Source organism: Apaloderma vittatum, unplaced genomic scaffold (assembly GCF_000703405.1).
Source record: "Apaloderma vittatum isolate BGI_N311 unplaced genomic scaffold, ASM70340v1 scaffold9382, whole genome shotgun sequence".
Lineage (NCBI taxonomy): Eukaryota > Metazoa > Chordata > Aves > Trogoniformes > Trogonidae > Apaloderma > Apaloderma vittatum.
Window position 1 is genome coordinate 1 of NW_009701903.1, and position 22,787 is coordinate 22,787.

The 22,787-nt window shown below is 43.0% G+C and overlaps 1 protein-coding gene across 1 annotated transcript; it reads left to right on the plus strand.

The window, feature by feature from the left end:
* Window positions 1-1,147: 1,147 nt before the first annotated feature.
* On the plus strand, window positions 1,148-22,065 carry WDR4 (WD repeat domain 4; the record flags this gene model as incomplete). Its single annotated transcript, XM_009879328.1, has 10 exons — window positions 1,148-1,210; window positions 1,790-1,936; window positions 3,261-3,417; window positions 4,020-4,132; window positions 8,043-8,103; window positions 9,435-9,533; window positions 15,112-15,176; window positions 16,592-16,775; window positions 18,701-18,770; window positions 21,887-22,065. Coding segments are annotated over 10 exons (1,138 nt in total), but the record flags the coding sequence as incomplete, so codon positions are not given.
* Window positions 22,066-22,787: the final 722 nt, after the last annotated feature.

The following is a 22,787-nucleotide window of genomic DNA, read 5'->3' on the forward strand; positions in this document are numbered from 1 at the left end:
TCGGGGAGAGCCCTGCGGGGCCGGGCGCAGGCCTTCGGGCACCTTTTTGGGGTGCGTTTGCGGGTCGGCGTAATCCTAGGCGCAGATACGGGCGGATAAGTGGACTGAGAGCAGCGCTGCGGGGAAGGGCTTCGGGGTGTGGGTGGGTGAAAAACTGAACATGAGCCAGCAATGTGCGCTTCCAGCCCAGAAAGCCAATCGCGTCCTGGGCTGCATCAAGAGAAGTGTGGCCAGCAGGTCGAGAGGGGGGATTCTTCCGCTCTGCTCTGGTGAGATCACGTTCATTTCTGGGGTGCCCAGCATCAGAAGGACGTGGACCTACCTGTTGGAGCAAGTCCAAAGGAGGGACACAAAGATGATCAGGGGGCTGGAACACCCCTCCTGTGAGGACATACTGAGAGAGTTGGATCTGTTCAGGCTGGAGAAGAGAAGGCCCTGAGGAGATCTTATAGCGGCCTTCCAGCACCTGAAGGAGGCTACAGGAAGGCTGGGGAGGAACTCTATTGGGATGTGTAGTGATAGCACAAGGGGTAATGTATTTCAAGCTGAAAGGGGTTAGATTTAGATTAGCTATTAGGAAGAAGTTATTTAGTATGTGGGTGGTGAGACTGGTACAGGTTACCCAGAGAAGTTGTGGATGCCCCATCCCTGGCAGTGTCCAAGGCCAGGCTGGATGGGGCTTTGGGCAACCTGGTCTGGTCAAAGGTGTCCCTGCCCATGGCAGGGGCTTGGAACTACACGAGCTCTGAAGGACCCATTCTATAATTCTATGAATATTGTTTTAAAGCTTTTGGTTTTAATGGTTTTCTGGCATGATTTTCCTGCCACAAGATGCACGTTTCTTGTATGTAAAATAACAGGGTAAGTGCTAGTGACAACGTATCGAGCCTGACAAAATTAAAATACCAGAATTACTTTGGCAGCTGATGACAAGTTATTTTCTTTGGAGCATGTACCTGCAGACCAAGGTTTTAAACATCCTCCCCATATGCAGCACTTTTCACAGGAGTGGTTCCTCCAGATAGGGGTCAGTTGCGCAAATAAGTCCAAAATAACCACATCTTACAGAAGAGGTGACACTCTTTGTAGTTAAGCTTGTGATTGTTCTAGTTCCAGTATTTTTAAACTGTTGTTTTTTATTTTGCAGTGATGATAGTCTCTTCGTGTATGACTGCGTCAATGCGGAGAAGAAGACCCTGGGAAATAAAGGGTGAGAAAATCTCCTTAGGTAATGTGCTGTTTTCCTAGAGGGTGCACCTCCTCCCAAGGCTATGTAACAATGACAATAATAAAAGAAGGGCATGGGATGACTATTTGATCAGGTGATGGCTGGGTTGTTTTTGCTAACCCTGATGGATATATATGTATGTATTTTGTTTCTGTTTCATCACAGGAGGGAGACTGTACACATTTGTTTTATTATAGAGAAACACTGTGTTTCTGAATTACTTTTCTTGGTCAAGACAGTTATGGGAAAAAGCTACGTTTTTTATTAGACCATCTAAAACAGTTAGAAGAAAAACACAAACCAGTGACATGAGTCCTCCTTCAAGTGTGTTCTCTGAGTCATCAGATTTCAAATCAGCCTTAGACTTTGTATAAGTTTCCTTTTTCTTGGCTTTTTTCTTTGTGTTAATGTTTAAGTTGTCTCAACATTTTAAGCACAAATAAAACTTTTAGACTTCTACTTTGTTCTTCATGCTTCTTCTCGGTGATGTGAGAATAACCTTTTCTTCAGGATTTCAATAACTCTTAGGTTATGAACCATTGTTCTCCTTCTCTCTATTAGGCAGGATGGAAACCTGACAGATAAAGGAAGTGATGACATCCTGGCTTTTGCCTTCTCCCCATCAGGAGATTATTTTGCCTTGACAGATGACAGCAAACGTCTGATTCTGTTCCATACAAAGCCTTCCTGGGAATGCATTAGTGTCAGGTAAGGGATCAGGGTATTGCATGTCACTTTGTTACGGAGTTACGGCTGGTTAATTTAGAGTTATAAAATAGTACTACTAGGGATATTGCCATTTGTTATCACTAAGTTTCCTCCTGTCCCCCTTTCTTTTTGTACTTCTTCAAACAAATCTAATGTTCTTGGGAATTCAGAGATACGTGTCGAGAAGTGATGTGTGTTATGCTCCGCACCAAGAATGAGAGGGCAGGTGTTTACATCATTGGCCAAGGAAAGGATTATCTCTTTTCTTATTGCAGAAGACAGTATTTGCATCTTTAAGAACTGAAGCCTTACGCACTCCTAGTGAACACTAAGGTTGGGCCTGTAAGAGCGATGTTGAGCAGTTTAGTGAGAGCACTGTCCATTTCAGTTGATTTGGAGAAGACGTTTTGGGGAGTTCATGACCTCTCTTAAAAACACCTCTTTAGAGATGCTGCTGTCTGTTACCCTGCTCTAGTAATCCTCCTGAGAAAGCAGTCTGTAGCTGTCCACCAGAGGTCCTCCAGTTACAAGTTTTCTGCTGGTGCTTGGGACAATTGTTTGTAAAAAAGAGGACCATGAAGGACTTCCTGAGAAAGTACCTCAGCACTTGATGCCTGTGCTTCTGGTGGTCTCTGACAAGTGTGAGGCCCTAGATGCAAAAAAAAGTGGAGTCTCTGTCAGCTTGGCTGTGTGTCTGGGGCACATGATCGACCTTTGGTGTGTTAACCGATATTATAGGGAGTATGTAATCACTGACAAAACCAGAAGTGAGAATTTCTGTTCATTCTATGTTTTGTCTTCCCTGCGGCCCTGCCCTATATGTCTTGCCCATAATATGCCATTGGATACTTATTTGAAGTTTCATTTTACTGCTAAAAAATAAACTAGGACCACAGCTGGATTTTTTGGGAACATCACTGCCTCTTATTAGGAAACTGGGAATGTAGGCAAAAGGATCTCTGCTTGAAAAAAAGAATGCTAAAGCTGAGCTATGTAACTTGCGTTGGTGTTCTGTAGCAGGCAGTACGAAAGGTTTCATGCTCAGTTGAGCAAGTTAAGCAATACGCAAGCATGCAGCTTTAGTGGTCTCTTCTTCTCCTTCCTCCCAGGTGTTTGCTATTACATAAACTCATCATTTAATAGGTCTCAAAAGTGCTATTTCAGCCCTATACTCTGCCTTAACACTATTCTCATCGCTGACATTTCAAGAATGTTGTATCTGAGAACTTTTTGTCCAGTGTCTTGATCTGTTTAACTGGATCTGAATCCAGACTTGATGAAGCTGTCATCCAGAGCTGTTCAGACTGTGCTGTTTCTCTTTCAGGTTCGTGAACAGGAGATGTACTGCCCTGATTGTTACAGCTGCAGAGGATAAGATTCTGGTTGCAGACAAATCTGGTGATGTCTATTCCTACTCGATAACAGAACCCCAAGCAGATGGAAAACTTGAGCTGGGTCACTTGTCTCTGCTCATGGATGTGGTGAGTGTGTGCCTCCATGTAACTAGTGTACAGACCTGAATTCCTGCTTGTGCTTGGGTCTTTCCAGATTCGGGTGTTCTTTTTCCATGTCAGTGAAGTGTGTGGCCTGGATTTCTTCCCACCGAGTTTGTGTCTGCAGAGCTTAGTAAGGAAGCAAGTGTACCAAAGGGTAATCTGTTCTGGGAGTGTGATTGTTTAAAAACTTTTCATGTTACACAGTCACAGAAGACCGGGTAATGGAATATATGTGGGAACTCACTCAGTCTGTCATGTCAGTTGAACTCTTCAGTGTGATAGATTTCTTTCTTTTTAAGACAGTGAAACTTCTGCCTGTACCGTGGGAGCTCAGCAGCTTTCATTAGGCCTGGTAGTCAGTGTTGCTTGTCTTAGTAAGCAAGAAAGTTAGTGTCATAAAGATTTATGCTTCCATTGTCTGTGGGAAAGTATGGCTTATTGTTTGCAGCTGACATTCAGAATCAGGAGAAACAGGTACTTTACTGCTCTGTTTGTTTTGGGGTTTTTTTTTTGCCTCCTGATTAGGAAGAATTATATTAAAACTGTCATTGAACTTCTGGTCACTGAAACTCTTCTTTTACCAACAGGCACTGAGTCCTGATGACCGGTATATCCTAACTGCAGACAGAGATGAGAAGATCAGAGTCAGCTTGGTAAAGGCTCCTTATAGTATTGTATCCTTCTGTCTGGGACACAAAGAGTAAGTTCATTGTGTGCAAAAGTTACTTTGTGCAGCTCTTCACTGTGCCTCAGTGGATGAAATTAGTGTCTCTGCGAATCGTGTTGCACAACAGCTAGGTCTCTGTTAGAATCATACAGTGCTTTGGGTTGGAAGGGTGTTACAGAAGAGTCTGCAAAGACCCTGCTGCTGAGTGGTGAGGTTCAGACTGGACCCCCTTGCTTTCTAAAATTCCTTATGGAGAGGAGTCTAGGTGCAGCTGGATCCAGATTTAACCCCTGACTGTAAAGAAGAGTTTTGTTCCTAGGGTCTGCCACAGAGTCGATTTATTTCAGCTTGAGCTGGGACCGTCCAAGAGGGACCCTGAACAAAGAAATCCCTGGGCAATTATACAATCCAAGTTCACCTCCTTTCACATGATGGTTTTGTCCAATAGTAATATTTGGGTCTGGGGTCTTTTTTTCTTCATTAGATCCTTTCTTTCTCTGCAGGTGTGCATGCTTTATCTCAAGGATGCAGTTTCTGTGGATCTTATCTTCCTCAATTAGCGTAGGTTTCAGGGCCTTTCTTCAGCCTAAGCTAATCAGTGCTTGGGTAAAAGTCCATAGTCTGAGTCTAAGGCCTCAGTAAATCTGGCTACTCATTCTAAACAATGTCACTCATAAGAGAAAACAAATTGCGATTCATCATAATTTTAAGCAATTCCACAATTAATTCTGATGTTCTACAAGTAAGGTATCTTAATTTCCAACAAAGGGACTTTTAAAAGTCATTCAGTCCAGCCCTCCTGCAATAAGCAGGGACGTCATCAACTAGATCAGCTTGTCCAGAGCCTGGTTGAGCCTAACTTCTGAATGTTTGCAGGAATGGGGCTTCTACCACCTATGTGGGCAACCTGTTCTAGTGTTTCACTATCCTCGCTGTAAAAAATTACTCACTTATGTCTAGTCTAAATCTGCCCTTTCTTAGTTTAAAGCCATTACCCCTTGTCCTATTGCAGCAGCCCCCATTAAATGTCTGTCCTCATCTTTCTCATAAGCCTCCTTCAAGAACTGAAGGGCCACATTAAGGCCCTCCCTGGACCCTTCTCTTCACTAGGCTGAACAGCCCCAACTCTCTCAGCCTTTCTTCATAGCAGAGATGCTCCAGCCTTCTGATCATCTTTGTGGCCCTCCTCTGGACCTGCTCCAGCAGATCCAGGTCTTTCCTGTACCGAGGACTCCAGAACTGAATGTGGTGCTCCTGGTGGGGTCTCACCAGAGTGGAGCAGAGGGGCAGAATCACCTCCCTGGCACCTGCTGGCCACAAGAGACTCTAGAGCCTGTAGGTTATTAGTTCAGGATGGAACCTACTTTCGTCTTAGGAAGTCTGTGTGGTTTGAACAGATACTAATCTAATGGTATCTCAGTGCAGAGCTCAGACTTGGGGGTGCTGTAGTAATACAAAACTACTTGGCTGTATCAGTAGGAAGGAGAAAGCCTGGACATTAGGCTGCAGTGAGCTAGAGGCTGCAGAATTGTCCCATAAAACAGATTCAAGGAATCACACTTCTTAATGTAGTTAACCTGAACTTTCTAGTAGGTGAAAAAAAGGACTTGGTGTTTTCCTTGAGATTCCTTCTATTCCTATGGGCCAAGACACTTAGGGAAGTAGAAGGATCTGTGGAAGGTGGATTACAGCAGAAAGATGATGTGCTGCTGTGTTACTAGATCGAGTAAAATGCAAGGTTCACTCTGCTTAAAAACAGAAAGAATGGTCTTTCCTTTCTCTCCCCTTCCTTTCTTCTCCATACTGAAGTGAAAGTCCTTCTAATTTTGGTGGTGCAAAGGGTGGGAGGCAGCAAAGCAACCTGCCAGCTATGCTCATGGGATTCAGATGTGCTCTGGCTTGCTAGGAGGCTGGTAGTGTTTTGGCGTAGGAATAGGGGTTGTCTTCAGGCATTGGAATGCACTGCCCAGGGAAGTGGTGGAGTCGCTGTCCCTGGAGGTGTTTAAGGAGAGGCTGGATGTGGCACTTAGTGCCAGGGTCTGGCCAGTGTGGTGGTGTTGGGTCATAGGCTGGACTTGATCTCAGAGGTCTTTTCCAGCCTCAGCAATTCTGTAATTCTGTGATTCTAGCCAGTTTATCAGGACTTCCTTTTCAGCCTACAGCGGGGGCTGTGCTTTCCTTTCTCAGTAGTCCTTTTCCCATGAGGAAGACTCAAATGGCAAATAGACTTTTAAAAGACTTTATCCTCAACTTTTTGCTGCTGAAAATGCCTGTAATTTGTGATATTTTCCAAGCCTCTTGACTTTGCCTTCCACCTGTATGCGATTTTGTGGGCTTTTGGAGGTTTTTTGTTGTAGTTGTTGGTTGGTAGGGCTTTGGATTAGGGTAGAGAGGTTCTGCAAGTTGAGAGGTATTTTGTGTATGGCCACTGTTACATTTCGAAGTCCACAGTGACAATGTGACAGAGAAGACATGACCCTGCATAAGGCAGAGAATGCATGTAATTCTGCTTGTCTGGCACTGAGTTACTTGGGGATAACACCACCCTTCCAGTCATGCTCATCTGTAAGATGATGCAACATGGTGCAGTCAGCTCACTGTGTCAGAAACAAGAGTTAGAGAGACGATGTGACTGGGGAACTTGGGTAGCAACCTATCTAAACTTGCCCCCCAAGATGTTTTGATAGAGCATTTAGGATATAGGTTGGTTTGGAGTGTCAGTCTGATATTAACATCGTTTGGTAGTCTAACCTCTGTAGAATTGGCACAGTATAAAAGCACGACACTACTTATGTTGAAGAACTAAGTAGTCTTTGATCAGGTTGGTTTCTATAGCTTATTTACAGAGCCATGTCTGATGTTTCCACCTACTGTGCACACAATTCTACTTGCTAAGGAATTGAGCTTGATCAGGAAGACACGTTTAAATGGGGGCTGTTGTATCTGCATAGAGAGTTCCTTAGTGGCTGCAGAGTGAAAACGCACTTAGTGTAAATTAGTTGAAGTTTATTTAAAAATTCAATATTTGAATTAGTAACGAATGGGCAAAGCGTCACATAAAGCAGCTATAATTGCCTTGTTCCACGCTGCTGGATTTTCTTCTTTCAGTGGAGTGCATGGTGATTCTTGCTGGATCTATTTTGCCTGCAAGCACCTGCCATTACTGCTTTGACATAAACTTTTGTATTACAGTGACCAAATCTCTTCCTTCTGTGTTCTTTTTCCTTCATTTTTTAATGGCCTTAAAATTACACTTGTTTTCAAAAGCAAGACTGTCCCACTCAGATCGTGTTCTGCTCAGGTCACTATGTTTAAGTTGCTGAGCTCTGGGATAATAATGAGCTCCAGAAGTCCAGACCCTCATTACCCGGCAGATAAGTCATGGTAGACACCGCAGCATTACATAGCCTGAAACCTTGTTTTTCAGAAGTAACTGTAGACACTGGTGATAAATTGCCACATGCTTGTTTTAAAAATTTTGTAAAAATTGCTTTTGAATGATCTCCAACTGTGATAAGAAAGATCTGATACTCTGAAGACTTGAGTCATCGCGGTTGTTGTGTTTTAAAAGCATCTGTTGATTCATGTGTTTAATGTGCAGCATGAACTGGGAAAGGGGAACAGGCTACCCAAGTAAATCTGTCTCCATTGGCATTTTGTGGTCTAAATGGCAACTTTCTCAGTTGGAACGAAGTCAGTATAATTCCTTGAGTGCAGATGGGGAAGTATTTTTCTGTTAAGTAGAAAGTCAGTAGTTTGCATCGTGTATGTGTACTATATTAAGTCCTGTACACATATTTTTTCTTCCTCCTAATTATCTGGATGTGAAGAATCTGTTTATTGTAAGGTTCTCTTTTTATATTGGTGTTTTCTCTTACTGTGTGTGTTGAAAGAGCAGAGTGTCATGCAAGAAAGTTTTAACTTTTGACTGCTTTCCCTTTAGGTTTGTAAGCAGAATACTTGTAATACCCAACTATCCTGATCTGCTGTTGTCAGCTTCTGGGGTATGTATTGCAATTTCTTCCGAAAAGTATTTTTCTTGGAACTTTAGCCTTTAGAGCTATTGTTTGGTTGTGGTTCCCCCAGGTTCCTCGGGATACTTGGAATAATCTCTCATGGTTTACAGCATGCCCTCTCACTCGCTCCTTCGCCTCACTTTCTCAGCTTTCTGCTGAGTGTTCAGCTGTTCTGTTTCTAGATCACGTAAGAACCATTTACTGGATTTATTGCAAGGCTAGCTTCGTAAGATCTTTGAGATGGAGGAATCACAAAGTCCTCAGTGTTTCTTCAGCTTTAATACTTGACCTGGAGCACAAACTTTAGTCACTGAGCTACTGAACAACTTTGAAGCAGATAGGTATTATGCCAGCCTGCCACAGTAATAAGTGTATTGAGAATGAATGGCCTTAGAATCACAGCGATTTTTTTTTTTCTTTCAAAAGAAGAAGATTTTTCCCTGCACACCCTCCCACCTGCTTTCCCCTGAGACTTAGTCTGAATTAGATCCTTGTCTGTACATCCTCATGGTAAATCCAGTGCATGTTGTGTAGAGATTGCAGTGCGGTTCTGCACAATACTTGGATGAGGACTGGAGAAGTGAGTGTTCCCTTCTTTCCCTCCTTCTGGCCCTTCTCTTAAATTGATGGCATCCTCCTGTCATGCCAGAGTGAGTAGATGGAGTTGATCTAAAAGAAGGGAAACAATGTTCTTTTTTTCCCCAAACTACGAAAGCCGCATAGGAAACAAAAAGTGGTTTTTGGGAAGATGTGAAGATCATAGTAATTCTTAGCATTTGCTTTCAGCTGCTGCTCTTGCTTCCCTAAGGTTCATGTCTCTTATTCTCTTAATTCTTTAAGCAACTGTAGTGTTAATGCTGTGTGGGGCTGTTTCTTTCTTAGCAAATGCTCTTTGATGACTCTGTGTTTCCACAGAGGTGTTTAAGCTTCTCTCCAGGAGGTTACTAAATCAAATGAGAATTTGGGTGATAACAAGAGTAGGGGCAGAAAAGGGCAACTGGAAACAATTGCCATTAAAATGCTGAGCACATGTAATACTGTGCTGTTTGAGACAGACTTGAAGTGCACTCCTTCAGCTACCCAATTTCCACTTCAAAAGGAGAATTAAAGTTAGCATGATTGAATAATTTAGAATGGAGGGGAAAAAATATGTTAATTAAAGTGCTTTATCTACAATTTGAGGTCTTAACTAAGTGACTGTTTAGCAGCTTCTGTGGGAAGCTCTTCAGGGAAGTGAGATTTAGCTCAAGGCCACGAATGGCTTCTCTTTACCTGGGGTGCTGTTAGTAATAGACTTGTGTCCATTTCCATCTGTCCAGGACTCAACTCTGAGACTTTGGGAGTACAAAAGCGGGGAAGAAGTGTACTGCTGTAATCTAAGTAGCATCTGTGGCCCTGAAACGACCAAAACTGACCAGGTACGCCCATGCATGTTTTGCTGTGCTTCTGATCCTTGTGACTCCCAAACCTGTTTGTTGCATCTTATTAGGAAGTGCCTCCCTTCTGTTGGTGAGTTTGGAAGTTTTGTGAGACCTAGAAACTGTTAGAATAGCTTGGGATTTCAGGAAAGGAAGAAAGTCCCTGAAATCCCTTCCTGTATTTTGTGTACATTTCTAGAATCTGCCAAGCAGTGACCAAAAGAAGCTGTTTGTAACTCTTCCATATATAATTTTTAGACACTAGACAAAACATTCACTTGAAAATTTTTCCAAAAACACATATGCCTTAATCTTGTAGCCAGAAAATATCTTGTAGCATTGGAAAGACCTAAAAATTCAGCCATTTAAAAAAAATACTTAAAATTTCAAGTCAAAGTTGCAATTTTTCTGAGCAAAAAGAAGCTTTGTAACATTTGTAACCATTCAACTGCAATAGTACTGCCCTGTGGAGTCAAAACATTGGGTGTGTGCCTTTAGATTGTTCTGAAGCTGGACAGCATGCAAAATGGAAAGATACGAGCCCTACATGTAAACTGAACACCCCAGGAGCTCTCCTTTGCTTCCAGCCTGTATGTGAGTGATGTCATGCACATGCATCTGGGGTGCTACTGTGATTTGGGATTCTGATCTGATGTGAGCAGTGGTTCTGGCAGTATTCCATCTCTGGTTTTGTTCTTTCTTGTCACATGAGTTAGCACACGACCTGTCAGCTATGAAACAGCACTCCTCCTTGTCCCTGCTGTGTATGTCGTGTTAAGCCAGCTGCTAATCTGGTGGGTCATCTTAAGAGTTGTTCATCTTGCACCCCCATCCTACTGGGCGTGTTTTTCACATGAATTTCCAAGCCCACTTCTTCCTCTGAAGACCACAGCTGTCTCCCAGTTGTTAGGTGACTGCAAAGCCTGTAGCCATACATGGCTCTTGGGGCAAATCCACTGTGGAATTTGTATCTAGGCTGAAATTGGTTTGAGAAGTTCTGTCTTTCTTCCATTGTGTTTTGTTCTGGTTTTTGTTAGTCAGAGTGTGTTCTACTCAGCCTTTCCCAACAGTTGGGAGCCATTCCTGAAGATCTCTGAGAGATTCTTTGCTGTCTGTATAGGTCTGATCTGATCTTGTTAATGGGATTCCCATTTACTGAGCTGGTAACACAATCCATGGAAGAACCAACCTCCTAGGGACAGGCCTGACAACTCACAGTTTTTTATGTGTAAAGACATCAGCAAGCTGTTCTTTGTGTTGGAATAATAACATGCAACTTTGTGTCTGTACTTAAACCCAGGAAGGCAATCACTTGCGTCACAGCATTCAGAGCTTCAGTACTGGAAATCTTGGTTTCAGCCTACAGTTCCTGTTAGCAAGAATTCATAGTAGTATCTATGTGGACAATTTAACCTGCTCCTGAACTTGAAAGCATGCTTTAAAGCACACCCGCTGTACACATTCATGAAGTTTCTGGCTCATTTCAGCTCGAATCTAGTGCTTGAAGTCTTTAAAGTAGCTATTGCTGCGGGTTTGTTCACAAGCAGAAAACGTGTATACCAAATTAGGTTGACAAGCCGCTAACTGGTATCTTCTGGATCTTGGCGCAGCAGGATTTGAGTGAGGGAGGGAGAATTAAGATTGAAGCAAACCTACAAAATTACTTTACCACCTGTAGCTTTCTGGAAATAATTTGGCTGGGGGAGTTTAAAAGCCAAAGTGTTTTATCTCTGTGCTCAAAAGTAGCTAATGAGAATGCTTTGTTGAAACAATGTGGTATGACAGCCATGAATCCATTCTGCAATAATGTTGCAAGACATTTCCTTTGGAGGGAAGAATGTTTTTATTTTAAAATGCTTTGCCTTCTAGCTTTATTGGATCATTGAGGACTAGCAAGCGACTAGCTGTGAAGTGGGGAATCCTATTATTAATTTTATAAATGTTACTTGTTGCTTAGACTGGAATAATCTCCAACTCAGAATATTTTTAAGGCTTTTGAATGTAGTTTAGACTTGCCTTGTCTCCTGATGCATCTGAAAGTCCCTTCCATAGGATACTCTTTATGCTGATGGAGTCTCTTAGTAGAAATTTGGAGTGTCCTTGAACTGTTTGAGGAGTCTCTGTTTAACATCTTTACCTTGGTGGGAGCAAGCAATGACAGAAAGGGGAAAACTCACAGACTGTGGATTAATAAATATAACACAGCACCATCCCTGCCATGTTTTGCAGTTCTATCTACTTCCATGTGTGTCTCCTAACAGTGGTCTTGGAAACCTCACGGCAGCCTGTTCATTGAGTCTGTGAAGTTCTGCTTACGACCTGGTCTTATAGGTGTTTTAAAATCTGTCCCTGATGGCACTAAATTTACAGGATGTTTAAGGGGTGTGGAAGACTCGAGTGACTTCCAGAGTTCGTACATACTTTGAACAACGATCAGGCAGCGTCCCAGTGGTTACGGACAGATGAATGACAAATTTAAACCTTCATGTGGTGCATTGCCACCTTTGTGCTGTGTCACCACACAGCTGTCGATATGTACTTCTTTCAGAACAGTTCCTGTCTCGATAGCTGGCGGGACCAAAGGGGAAAGAAGACTTGTGTTTTGCTGGCATCGTAGTGGCAGTAATGTCAAAGATGATGTCTGGGGTAATACTTAGTTGTACTGTAAATCCAGGTGTGTCAAAGATCATCTGTGCAACCTAATGGGATGCTTATAGTCTGAATTTAAGGGAACAATCTCTTGAGCAAGCACTTTGTAGATTGTAACTAGCACGCTGTCTGCAAATGACTCTGGCAACCAAAGATCAGATGGGGATAGAAGTGTTTTTCCTTTCCTTCCACGTTGCATTTCATTTTTACTGTTGATAACCACTGTGAATGCACTGAAGCTTGAAACACAACTTGAAGCACAGTGATAATGGAATCATCAGTAATGGTGGGGCTATAAATACGGGTTTATTTGTGAGCACATAAACGTGGGCTTATTTTGCTTGGTAGATGATGAATATATGTCTGTTTGGGAATGTAGGAGTGATTTTGAGCAGTGTAGCATTGGTTTCAGCTGGTGGGTTGCAGATCCTCCCACTTAGAATGAGAGTAATTCTCTAATTTCGTAGTGCTATATAAATATTTTTCCTGCGTTGGAGCTTTCACCTCATTTGATGCTCTTGACAGCAGAAGCTGTGCAGAACATGAATTGCACAACTCTACCCCAGTATTCCAGTACATTAATTTTTCATAGGGTCACCTCACAGAGGACATCAAAAGTAGAAGTTAGGATGTTGGCAAGCTGATAATGGTGTCATAAATGCTGAATAAGGTCAGATGAACATCTGTTTATCACAGACTGCTCATGTAGGTCATCTTTAAGTTAACTGGTTTTGCAGGCTTGTCCTTGAACAAGATACTACTGTGGGTCTTGCATTCACTTTGCTGTTTGTTAGCTTACCCACACATAGAGAGGAAAGAGCTTGTGAAGAACATGCATTTTCTTGTCTCTGTCCAGCTGAACTAAGACTTGGTTCAAATAAAAAAATACTTCTGCCCACCCCCAGTGAAGGTGGGGAAGGAGCTGCTGTGTACTTCAAGTTCACAGAACCCTTTGTCTCTCTGACACTCTGCTTTGTAGGTGGGCGCTTCCACTGCTGCACTTGCAGTGTATGTTTGTCATGAGACAGGCAGAGCTAGGCAGAGCTTTGTTATTAGAAATAAATAGCACAGGTTTGGGGTTTTTTTTTAATACATATAGGTATGTGTATATATATATATCTTCACTTGTTCCCTTAAATGTCTAAAGAGCCCACTGGTGGTTTACAATAGGAGCTGTCAGTTCTATTCTAAAGCTGTGGTATAAATGGCTCCATGCTGCAATAACTGTGTTTAGATGTACTGGCTACAGAGAACCTTTTTGATTCAGCCCACTCACCTTACCTGATATTTGGAACCATAAGCATTTTTTTATGTCTGTGTGAAATACGGGTCCTGGGTCCCAGTGCTAAATATGGACTAACAACCTAGTATTTCTGCAGACTAGCAAGAGATTAGTCCCACTTGTTCCCAAGAGCCCTGAAACATATCAACCTTTTGATAATGTTTTCTATAAAGTGCTCCTCTTCTGTCCAAACAGGCGGTCAAGTATGTGAGTGAAATAGTGTGCATGCTGTTGTTCTTGCTTAACCCCATGAGATTGTGTCACACAATGGATTTTTAAATTTTATTTTATTTTTCCCCTCATGTGCTGGAGATGCACTGTGTAACCCTGGTTTTCAGCTGTATTTATGCCATTAATTAACACTCTAAACTCTTTCCCACAGTTGGTTTATCTTTTAGTAGTTGCATCATGTACTGTTGACAAAACAGTTAGCTACTGGTATGAAGTTTGCTGACTTGAATGTTTGGAAGCTATACATCTTGTTTCCTACGTGGATTACAAAACTCTGAAGTGAGAGATTCTGAAGTGTACAGTGTCTGTACATCAGCTGGTAGCTCAAGGGGTAAAATCTCATGGTTACTTCCAAATTCGGCTTAGAAAAAAACCAGTGTTGTTCAGGGAGAGAGGTGAAAGCTGGAAAAGGGGTAAAAGGGAAGAGGACTTGAGGATGCATCTGAATTCTGCCTGCAGAGTGGCAAGAAGAAATGTATTTTTTCTGCCCTAAAGGGAATAACTTGCTATTTCTCTAGTAGGAAGGTTTTATTAATCAGAAGTGCTGGTGTTATCGCTACTTATAAAACATACTTGAGAACCAGCCTTCTGCCTTGCAGTTTTGGCTTTCACATTATATAATAGATGCTTCTGAAAAAGCACCTTGGGGCATCTTCTTGCAGTTTCTCTGCTCCAAGTTCTTACTTCCCCACTCAAGGAGCTTCAAATCAGTTATTATGTATCTCAAGCAGTGTGGTTTGTGCAGCAAAGATATTTCTCTGATTCTCTCCCAGATGAAACTCTATTTCTTCTGAATTTGAAATGTGAGATGTGGGTTTTTTTTGTTGTTGTTGTTGCATGTGTGTGGGGGGGTTGTTTTGGTTTTTTAAATGAGGAAAGTGGCCTCAGGCAGTCTTGTCCTGTTCTTCAGAACATGTTTTCTGTTAAGCGATATGACATCACTCAGACACAGGTTGAAAACAGGCAGTGCAGCAAGAATATTAGTTATGCATCACTGTATTCATTTTTTAACAAACATAACAGCAGCTAATGGCTTATGTTTATAATCTCTAAACTGCTGGTATGATACCCCAGCTGAGCAGGCTTAATGTTGATGGTTTTGCCATTGCAGGAGAGAATGTTTGAAGGTAGTGTGCTTCTTCGTCTGTTAGTTTGTCTATTAAGAGTAGTTCACTGAAACCTTTACATTTGATCTCTGAATGGCTGTGAGGGGAGAATGTCCTGGAAAACTTCATAAAAAAGCAAACATCAGTGCAAAAATATACTTGACTGTGATTTAAGGGTAATTATGTTGCTGAACTTGCTGTAAATTAAGGCATCTGCTAAATTTTAAAGGCTAAGGCATGAAATGGAACATGAATTTTCTGCCCATAAATGCTCTTAATTTACAAGGACATTTCTGTTTCATTTCCTTAGAAATACCCTGTGTCAAGAATAACCTACTGCTGTCAAGGTGATTATGTTGCTGTTTTATGTGACTGGTAAGAATAAATGGAATAATTGCTAAAATCATCACAGGTCCCAGAAAAGCAAGAGCAACTTTCCCCGTTGACTGTCCTAATTTTCTTCTAGCTTGCAGTACTTGGTCCTGTGGCTCTCTGAGCATCCCAGGCATGCCTGTGGCCTCACTGGGAGCCTCTGAGTCCTTATTGTGCTTGATCTGGGTGCAGAGGTGAGCGTGAGGGTTTCCTGGTTTAATTAGATTTTGCACAATTTGTGTTAGCTTTTACTCAAGGACATGAGGTGATGGAGTGGCCAAACTTCTATTACCTTATTCTGCTCCTGTAAATGATTTTGTCCATTTTTGTTGAGCATTTGAAGCGGTTTAATACTTCTTCAGTTTGAAACTGTGAAGAGGCTATGTTGACTTTTGGCTTCAATCGTATGTATTTGCATGAGGAGAGAGCACTTGGGAGCTGAAGGGCTCAAGCATTGAGGAACCTTACAGGTCCAACAAACAGGGGAATGTCTTGCAGGGGTGGACTAGCCCTCTTCCCCTCTTCTTCCACAGCACAGTTCTTGTTGACAATGGGAAAGAGAATGGCTCACAGAGCTGCCTGTACAGTGAAATCGGCAATCTGTCCCCTCAGCAGACTTGCTTTTCACCAGAGCGAGGAGCCTCAGCTGCTCCCCATCACTCCTTCTACATGGGTGTCCAAACTGGCCCCAGAGGGGAAGCTGTGTCAGCCAAGCGGTGTTCTTGTGTTACTTAGCCCAGAGGCCATGCCGTGCTCTGCATCAGGCTTTATTTCCAGCTCCGCAGCCTGGCATTTCTGAACAGTGCTGTCATGTGGACCTGGTAGGTGACTCAGGAGAGGGGAGAGGTGTCCTGCCTTGTGCACAGGGAACCTGTCCAAGGGAGATTCTGCGTATAGGAGCTGTGACTGCTAGAGGAGCAAGTGCCGATGAGAGGGGTAGAAATGAATGCAGTGTGAGTCCTGTTCTTCAGCTGTGTCAAGGTTTCTTGTTCCTCTCATTCCCTCCCTTCACCCTGGCATGTAATTCCTTTTCTGTTTTATTTTGACTGGTGCTTAGCCACGCGTTTCTTCAAATGAAGCCCTGTAGACCAGTGTGCTATGATGCAACACTCCTTATATAAATCTGTAGTAATCCTTATGAAATTCCCTTTACTACCTTTTCTGTTAAAGAAAAGGCAGTGTTGACTGCCTTCTTTCATATAACACTTGAAAAGCCATTTGACGTGTTAGGTGTTTACAGCTTCTGCCTCGGAACACGTAAGCGAACTGCACCTGAAGTGCTAGGGTATTTTTTGCAGTTCCTAACGACTCCGCTTTGGCTCCGTTTGGAATTAGAGTGGGTGTTTGTAGTTTGTTGTATAAGTGATGGCTGTAGGTGGATTTGGTAATAATGGTAATTAAGTTTTTCTTTTCAAAAGTGTTCCCACAGTCTACGTCTTTCAGCTTGATGCCATTGCCCAGCAGCTAGTTCACAGACAACAAATCTCCTTGAAGCATAAAATCTGGGACATTGCTTTTGCGGAAACGGGAGATCTGTGGATTTTGGAGGAAGACAGTGAAGCTCCTCTTCAATTGTACAGACCATGTGATGGACAGTGGAAGGTAGATACTTTTGTTCTGCCAACGTCCTGAATGTTTTGAATGGTCTTGAGGCCGTAACAGAAAGGGAGTAAACCGTCTGCTGTGGCAGGGGCCCCCCCTTCCCTTTTTCTTTAGCTCTGGGTCGGCCGTGGCAGCTGCCACACTTCTCTATGTCTTAAGACTGAGTAAAAATCATAGCTAGTCATTCTACTTCTTTGATCTGTGTATAACACAAAGCTTCTGAGAGCTCATTACGAATAGCGGTCTCTTCTCTGGTAAAGCTGACATCTGTCATAGCGGGATCAAGCACAATGGTTGTCAGCACTCGGTACTTTAAACTCTTGCCTGTGCTTTCTGTGTGCTACAACCGATTATTGAAAAAAACACACAAACCCACAAACCCTACAAAATGACAAAAGCCCTTTGTGGTTTGCTCAGAGGTTCTTTCCACACAGCCTTCCCTGTGCCTGCCTCTGAGGGATCCTTTGGAGAACGGGACATTCTGGAAGCATTAGGGGATTTTATTTTATTTTATTTTTTCATTGTGAACAGGGAGTCAAATTTGAGGGATGTGCTATCAAGCTCTCTGTAATAGCCTATTAAACAACTGGAAACTCGCTTGTTATCTCTTTAAGTCCCCAGCTAATTATGGTGTAGTTGTGAAGTGGTTTTAAATGAAACGTCTTTGACACTGTTGTGGTTCAAGCCGACTTGGGACAAAGAACCAGGCGGTCTCCAGCTCACTTCTCCCTCCACCTGCATTTCCACAGTGATGTGGAGGGAGAGAATTCAACTAAAAAGCCTCAGGGGCTTGAGATTAAGGAAAGGGAAGGTAATAATCTACCGTTTAAGATGACGGGTAAAGAACTGGAGCAACTTGGGGAGAAAAAAACATTCACCACCACCATTTATGAAGTAGACAAGGATAGGAGGAGGAATACATCAATAAATATAACTTGATCTGAAATACCCTTTGTTCCCCCACCCTCCCATCTTCCCAGCTACCTCCTTCCCCCTCATCAGTGCAAGGGGAGCAGGGAGTGAGAAGTTTGATCCATCTGGCCATTACTCGTGGTCCATGGCAGCTCCTCCCTGAGAAAGAGGGCTCCTTGCAGTCTCTCCTTCTGCTGCATGGTGTCCACCTCACAGGAGGCAATCCTCTTCCTCCTTGTGAGTCCCTCAGGGCCACAGATCACTTTGGGCACGTCCCACACTGATGCTCAGTCTCTCTTCCCGTCTCTCACGGGGCTCTGCACGTACCGATGCACCCTGGACGTTCTCACCACCGTCAGTCCCTCAGCTGGCAGGCAGTCACCTTCCTGCCATCTCAGCCACCACACCATCCCAGCCACCACAGGCTTCAGGGAAAGGCCCTGCTCCAGCAGCCTCCTCCCTCTCCTTCTCCTCTGGAACTCTTCTCCCCCTTTCTTCTCAGGGCAATGTTCCCTTGTTCTTCTCTCACCTGCCCCTCCTCCAACACAGAAAGGCCCCAACACTAAAGACAGGACAGCAAAACATGAAACCAAAAGAGAGAGAAAGAGCCTGGGGTCACCTGTTAAACACCATGATGGCAGAGGCACTGATTGGCCTGGCCCTACTTGCGAGTCGGCAATGCTCTCAAAGTTTCACAGGAGTCTATCCCTGCTTTTACAAAAAACTCCCATTAGCCTCAAACCCATGGCAGACCCTTATGCGTTCTTTGTGATATTCCTTTTTCTCACAGATTAGTAAGTGGGAATCCATTTTCTTTTCCTTTAAGCTGCAAAGCTTTCCCAGCAGAACACGTGCTCTCAGGCCAGGTTTCTATAGCAGTCCTGCAAAAAAGGAGCCTAAAAGACATCATGGAGGGCTGACACTCTTGCTTCTGTGGCATTTTTCAGTGTGCTGTGAAACATGAGGTTGTTCATTGTTCCCAAAATGTCATGCCATGTTTCTTCTTTTGCCAGCCTGTAGCTGATGACAAAGGATTACAAAAGATGTCAAAATATCTTCAAGACAACTGGACAGCATTTAAAGGTGAGAAGTTTGGCCTAAAGACCCAGGAAATGCAATTTTTACAGCTAAAGCATAAGGTATGGGAGCAAAATTGGAGTTCAGGTCAGTTCATCTGGCTGTTGATTTTTCTGTTTGATCACTCCATCTGGTGTGGATATTAGTGTAGATCATGAAGGACATTCCGGTTACTATTATCAGAAAGTGATGTAGGTATTTAGATCTGCATTATAGAATCATAGAATCGTCAGGGTTGGAAAGGACCTTAGAGATCATCTAGTTCCAACCCCCCCACCTTGGGCAGAGACACCCCTGACTAGATCAGGCTGCCCAGAGCCCCATCCAGCCTGGCCTTAAAAACTTCCAGGGATGGGGCTTCCACCCCCTCTCTGGGCAACCTGTGCCAGTGTCTCACCACCCTCATGGGGAAGAACTTCCTAACGTCCAATCTGAACCAATCCATCTCTAGCTTCAATCCATTCCCTCTAGTCCTGTCACTACCCGACATCCTAAAAAGCCCCTCACCAGCTTTCTTGTAGCCCCCCTGAGATACTGGAAGGCCACAATAAGGTCTCCTCGGAGCCTTCTTTTCTGCAGACTGAACAGCTCCAACTCTCTCAGTCTGTCTTCACAGGAGAGGTGCTCCAACCCTCTCATCATCCTTGTGGCCCTTCTCTGGACACGCTCCAGCACGTCCAGGTCTTTCTTGTGCTGTGGGCTCCAGCACTGGATGCAGCACTCCAGGTGGGGTCTCATGAGAGTGGAGTAGAGGGGCAGAATCACCTCTCTCGACCTGCTGGCCACGCATCTCTTGATGCAGCCCAGGATACAAATGTTCATATAGACACCTTATCAGAGGGAGGTATCAAAACACCATATGACAGAGCTCCTGGAGTCTGTCTTACTGCTCTGATACCAAATACTGTTGTTTGTCATCTCTTACCCAGGTGTGACACTTTATCAGAAGTGTAGTGGAGACAGTAAGAATGGAATAGCCATGGGAGGAGCATCTTTGTTGTAAAGATGAGCCAGTCAGATCTGCCTTGGCAAGGCAGATCATGTGGACCTTGCTGTGGTTGAAGGGTGTGACCCTGAATGGTACCATCACAGATTGAATCAATGGGTATCAGGGTCGGTTAATTTTTTTTTTCTTTTCTTGATTGCTGCTCCAACTCCAGTCTCTGGTAGAAAAACAGTACATGGTTTACTAATTCAGCACCCTATGTTTCCAGGACTTTTTGTATTTAAAAGCCACCCAACTTTATTTAAAAGCTGAAATTGCGGCAGTGGTGGCTGCAGGGTAGAGAAAGGTTGTGGCATGTGCTAATGGATGTCTCATTATGTATCGAGATTTGATTAATTGAAATCTGTCTCCTGTACTTTTCTGGGAGACTGGGAACCTTCTTCCTTAAAAGAAGATGTTACAGTCTCCACTAGTCTCTTAGTCTGTTCTTGGTGGTCATATGTAGAGGTGATTGACCCACATAAATGGAAGAGTTGCAGGAATGTACAGTCTAACGTAAAAATCTTCTTAGTTTCTAATATTGGATGGTTTAGGGTGTAGCTGTCATCAAGTTGGTCATTATGTTGGCATTAAGTTGGTACAGTCTTTGAAATCCAAGAGGAAGTCACGTGCTCCTTTGGAAGGGAGAGTGTTGGCATATAGATGTTGCAGGCTTGATAATTACAGCCAGGCAGATAATTATGAGGTCTGAGTGAAAATGAGCAACAGACAAGTAAAAAGAGCAGGCAGGGGAAGAGGGTCTGAGCATAATTAGCTGGCATAGCAAATTACTGCAGTACACAGTAGCCCTCTGCATCTGCAGCTGGGAAGGGAGGACTGCTCAGCTGACAGGGTTTATTATTGTTAATTAGTAACGGGAGGCTCACTTGATGAGCACTTATTCCAGTACATAATTAGTGCTTGGAAAGGTAGTTGTTTCATTTAAAAAAGGTGATCATTATATTGTTTAAACCCAGTTTTACTGCCTACATGTCATCCTTTTATAAACTTGTTTGACCTGATGGATGATTCTGTGGATTTAAGATGTGTAGGGCAATCTCGAAGTATGTTGAACAGTTTGATGTTCTGTTGTAACTGATCTCAGGAAAAGATACAGCAAGATTTAGTGTGGACTGATCAAGTAGAGAGTAGCATGAATATTCAAACTTAGAGCATGCAATTTCTCCCAGGGCTGAAGGCCAGTAAATTGGTTACTATGCGAGTGCAAGATCCAGTACCAGTGAGGGAAAGTTGTTTTGTTTGTGTACCAGTAATCAAGGCAATATGCTGTGTGTGTTACTGGGGCGCAGCACACTGGCTTCAGGACCAAACCCTAGCAAATGCTGTATTTGTGTGCATTTGCCCCTTAAGATCAAGAATTTTTGCCAGTGGGAAAAGATAGGAATACAAAGAGAACTAGAGGTAAATGGCTTTGTCAGGTACCACTCTAACGATTTTTAGAAAAGTGGACCTAGCCAGCAAGTCTTGTTCTGTATTGTCTGCAGAGAAAGTCTGATGGGTTTGTTTGTTTGGTTTTTTTTCATGGTAGTTCCCTGTTAAACTTGTCTAAACTTACTGTCTTGGAGATGGTGTGCTGAATATTACGCTGAATTCACAGAAGGCGTAACAGAGCCATCAGTGGAAATATTTAGAAATGTGTATGTGCTGTAGGACATCACCGTTTGAAGTGTTTTAAGTTAATACTGAAGGAGACAAGCCAGCTAAGCACAGTCAGGTAGCGTATGCCCTTTGCAGTGCTTAAGTCTTGGGGAACAACTCCAATGGGATGTCTTAAGTGCTGACAGCAGTTGTTTTAAAACAAGAGCCTTCAAGTTCTGCAAGTGTCTAATGCGTAAAGAGAGCTCTGTGCTCTCTCTTGCTTGAATGTCAGTGCTTGCCTCTGTGCAGATTTTTTAGCCTAAAAATGGAGGCTATGCTTGGCTGTGTAAATGCAGGACAAGATGCTTACCAACACAAATCAGACTTACATGGTGTAAATGCTAATACTGAGTAAAGTGGATAGGACTACATTAAACAAGATGAAATGTCGCTATCTGGAGTTACAGCACAGGAAATAATTGGTGAGCCACCAAGGGAATTAACACTTGTCTTGCGTTCTTGCTTTGTCCAATTGCAGGTTTTGTGGGTGCAGAGAGCTACTACAGCAGTCTCTACAAGGCTTCATTTGATAACATGGCTGCGTACCTGCAGAGGAAGGAGGAAAGGTTACAGCAGCAGAAAAAGAAAAGGCAGGATCTGCAGTGTGGTTCAAATGGACAAACAAAAAAGATGAAGACTGAAGAATCATCGCTATGACGCTGTTGTTAGTTTTTAACTTTCAGCTTGCTGAAAGGAACTGGCCTGACTGCAGTCTATTTTTAAATGTAACGTGAATTATGGAAGACAACTGGTTTAAACTTTTATTCACATTCAAGTCGTCAGACAGCCTGATATGAAAATATCCTGCTTGCATCAGATAATGCATTTGCAATATACCTAAGCAGCTAGCAACATGCAAGTGTTAGCGGTTACTCTAATGCATGATATTTGAATATTGGAGATGGTATTTTCCTTTTGCCTACTGTGTTCAGGCTTTCTTCTTTGGGTGGGAGTGCAGGGATTAAAGTTGATGTAATTTTTCTTTGGTTTTGTTTGTTTATTTTTTAAACCTCTTAAAAGGCCTGTGATTACAATTAATTTAGTGTAACTGGCTACTGGAAAGGGAATCTAGCAAAGTTCTTGCTGTAGATGAAAGGTTTTAGCAGAGACTTCGCTATCTCTCTGTTTTTACGCTTTCTCTTCAGTTTATATGGTAAAGATTCTGCCTAGCTTCTAATCCTTTGCTTCTTACTTGTGGCATATTTCTATGGGAAGAAGTGCAAAAATAGATTTTTTTACACTGGAAAGTAAAAGTAAAGTGTGCCAGTCAACTTTGTGTTCTTGAAGATCCTTATATTGCAACGTGATCCTAGGGTGTCTGTGAAAATTATTTCAGAGTTCTATATGCAAAACTTGGAGTGCTTTCTGCTTCTTTCACC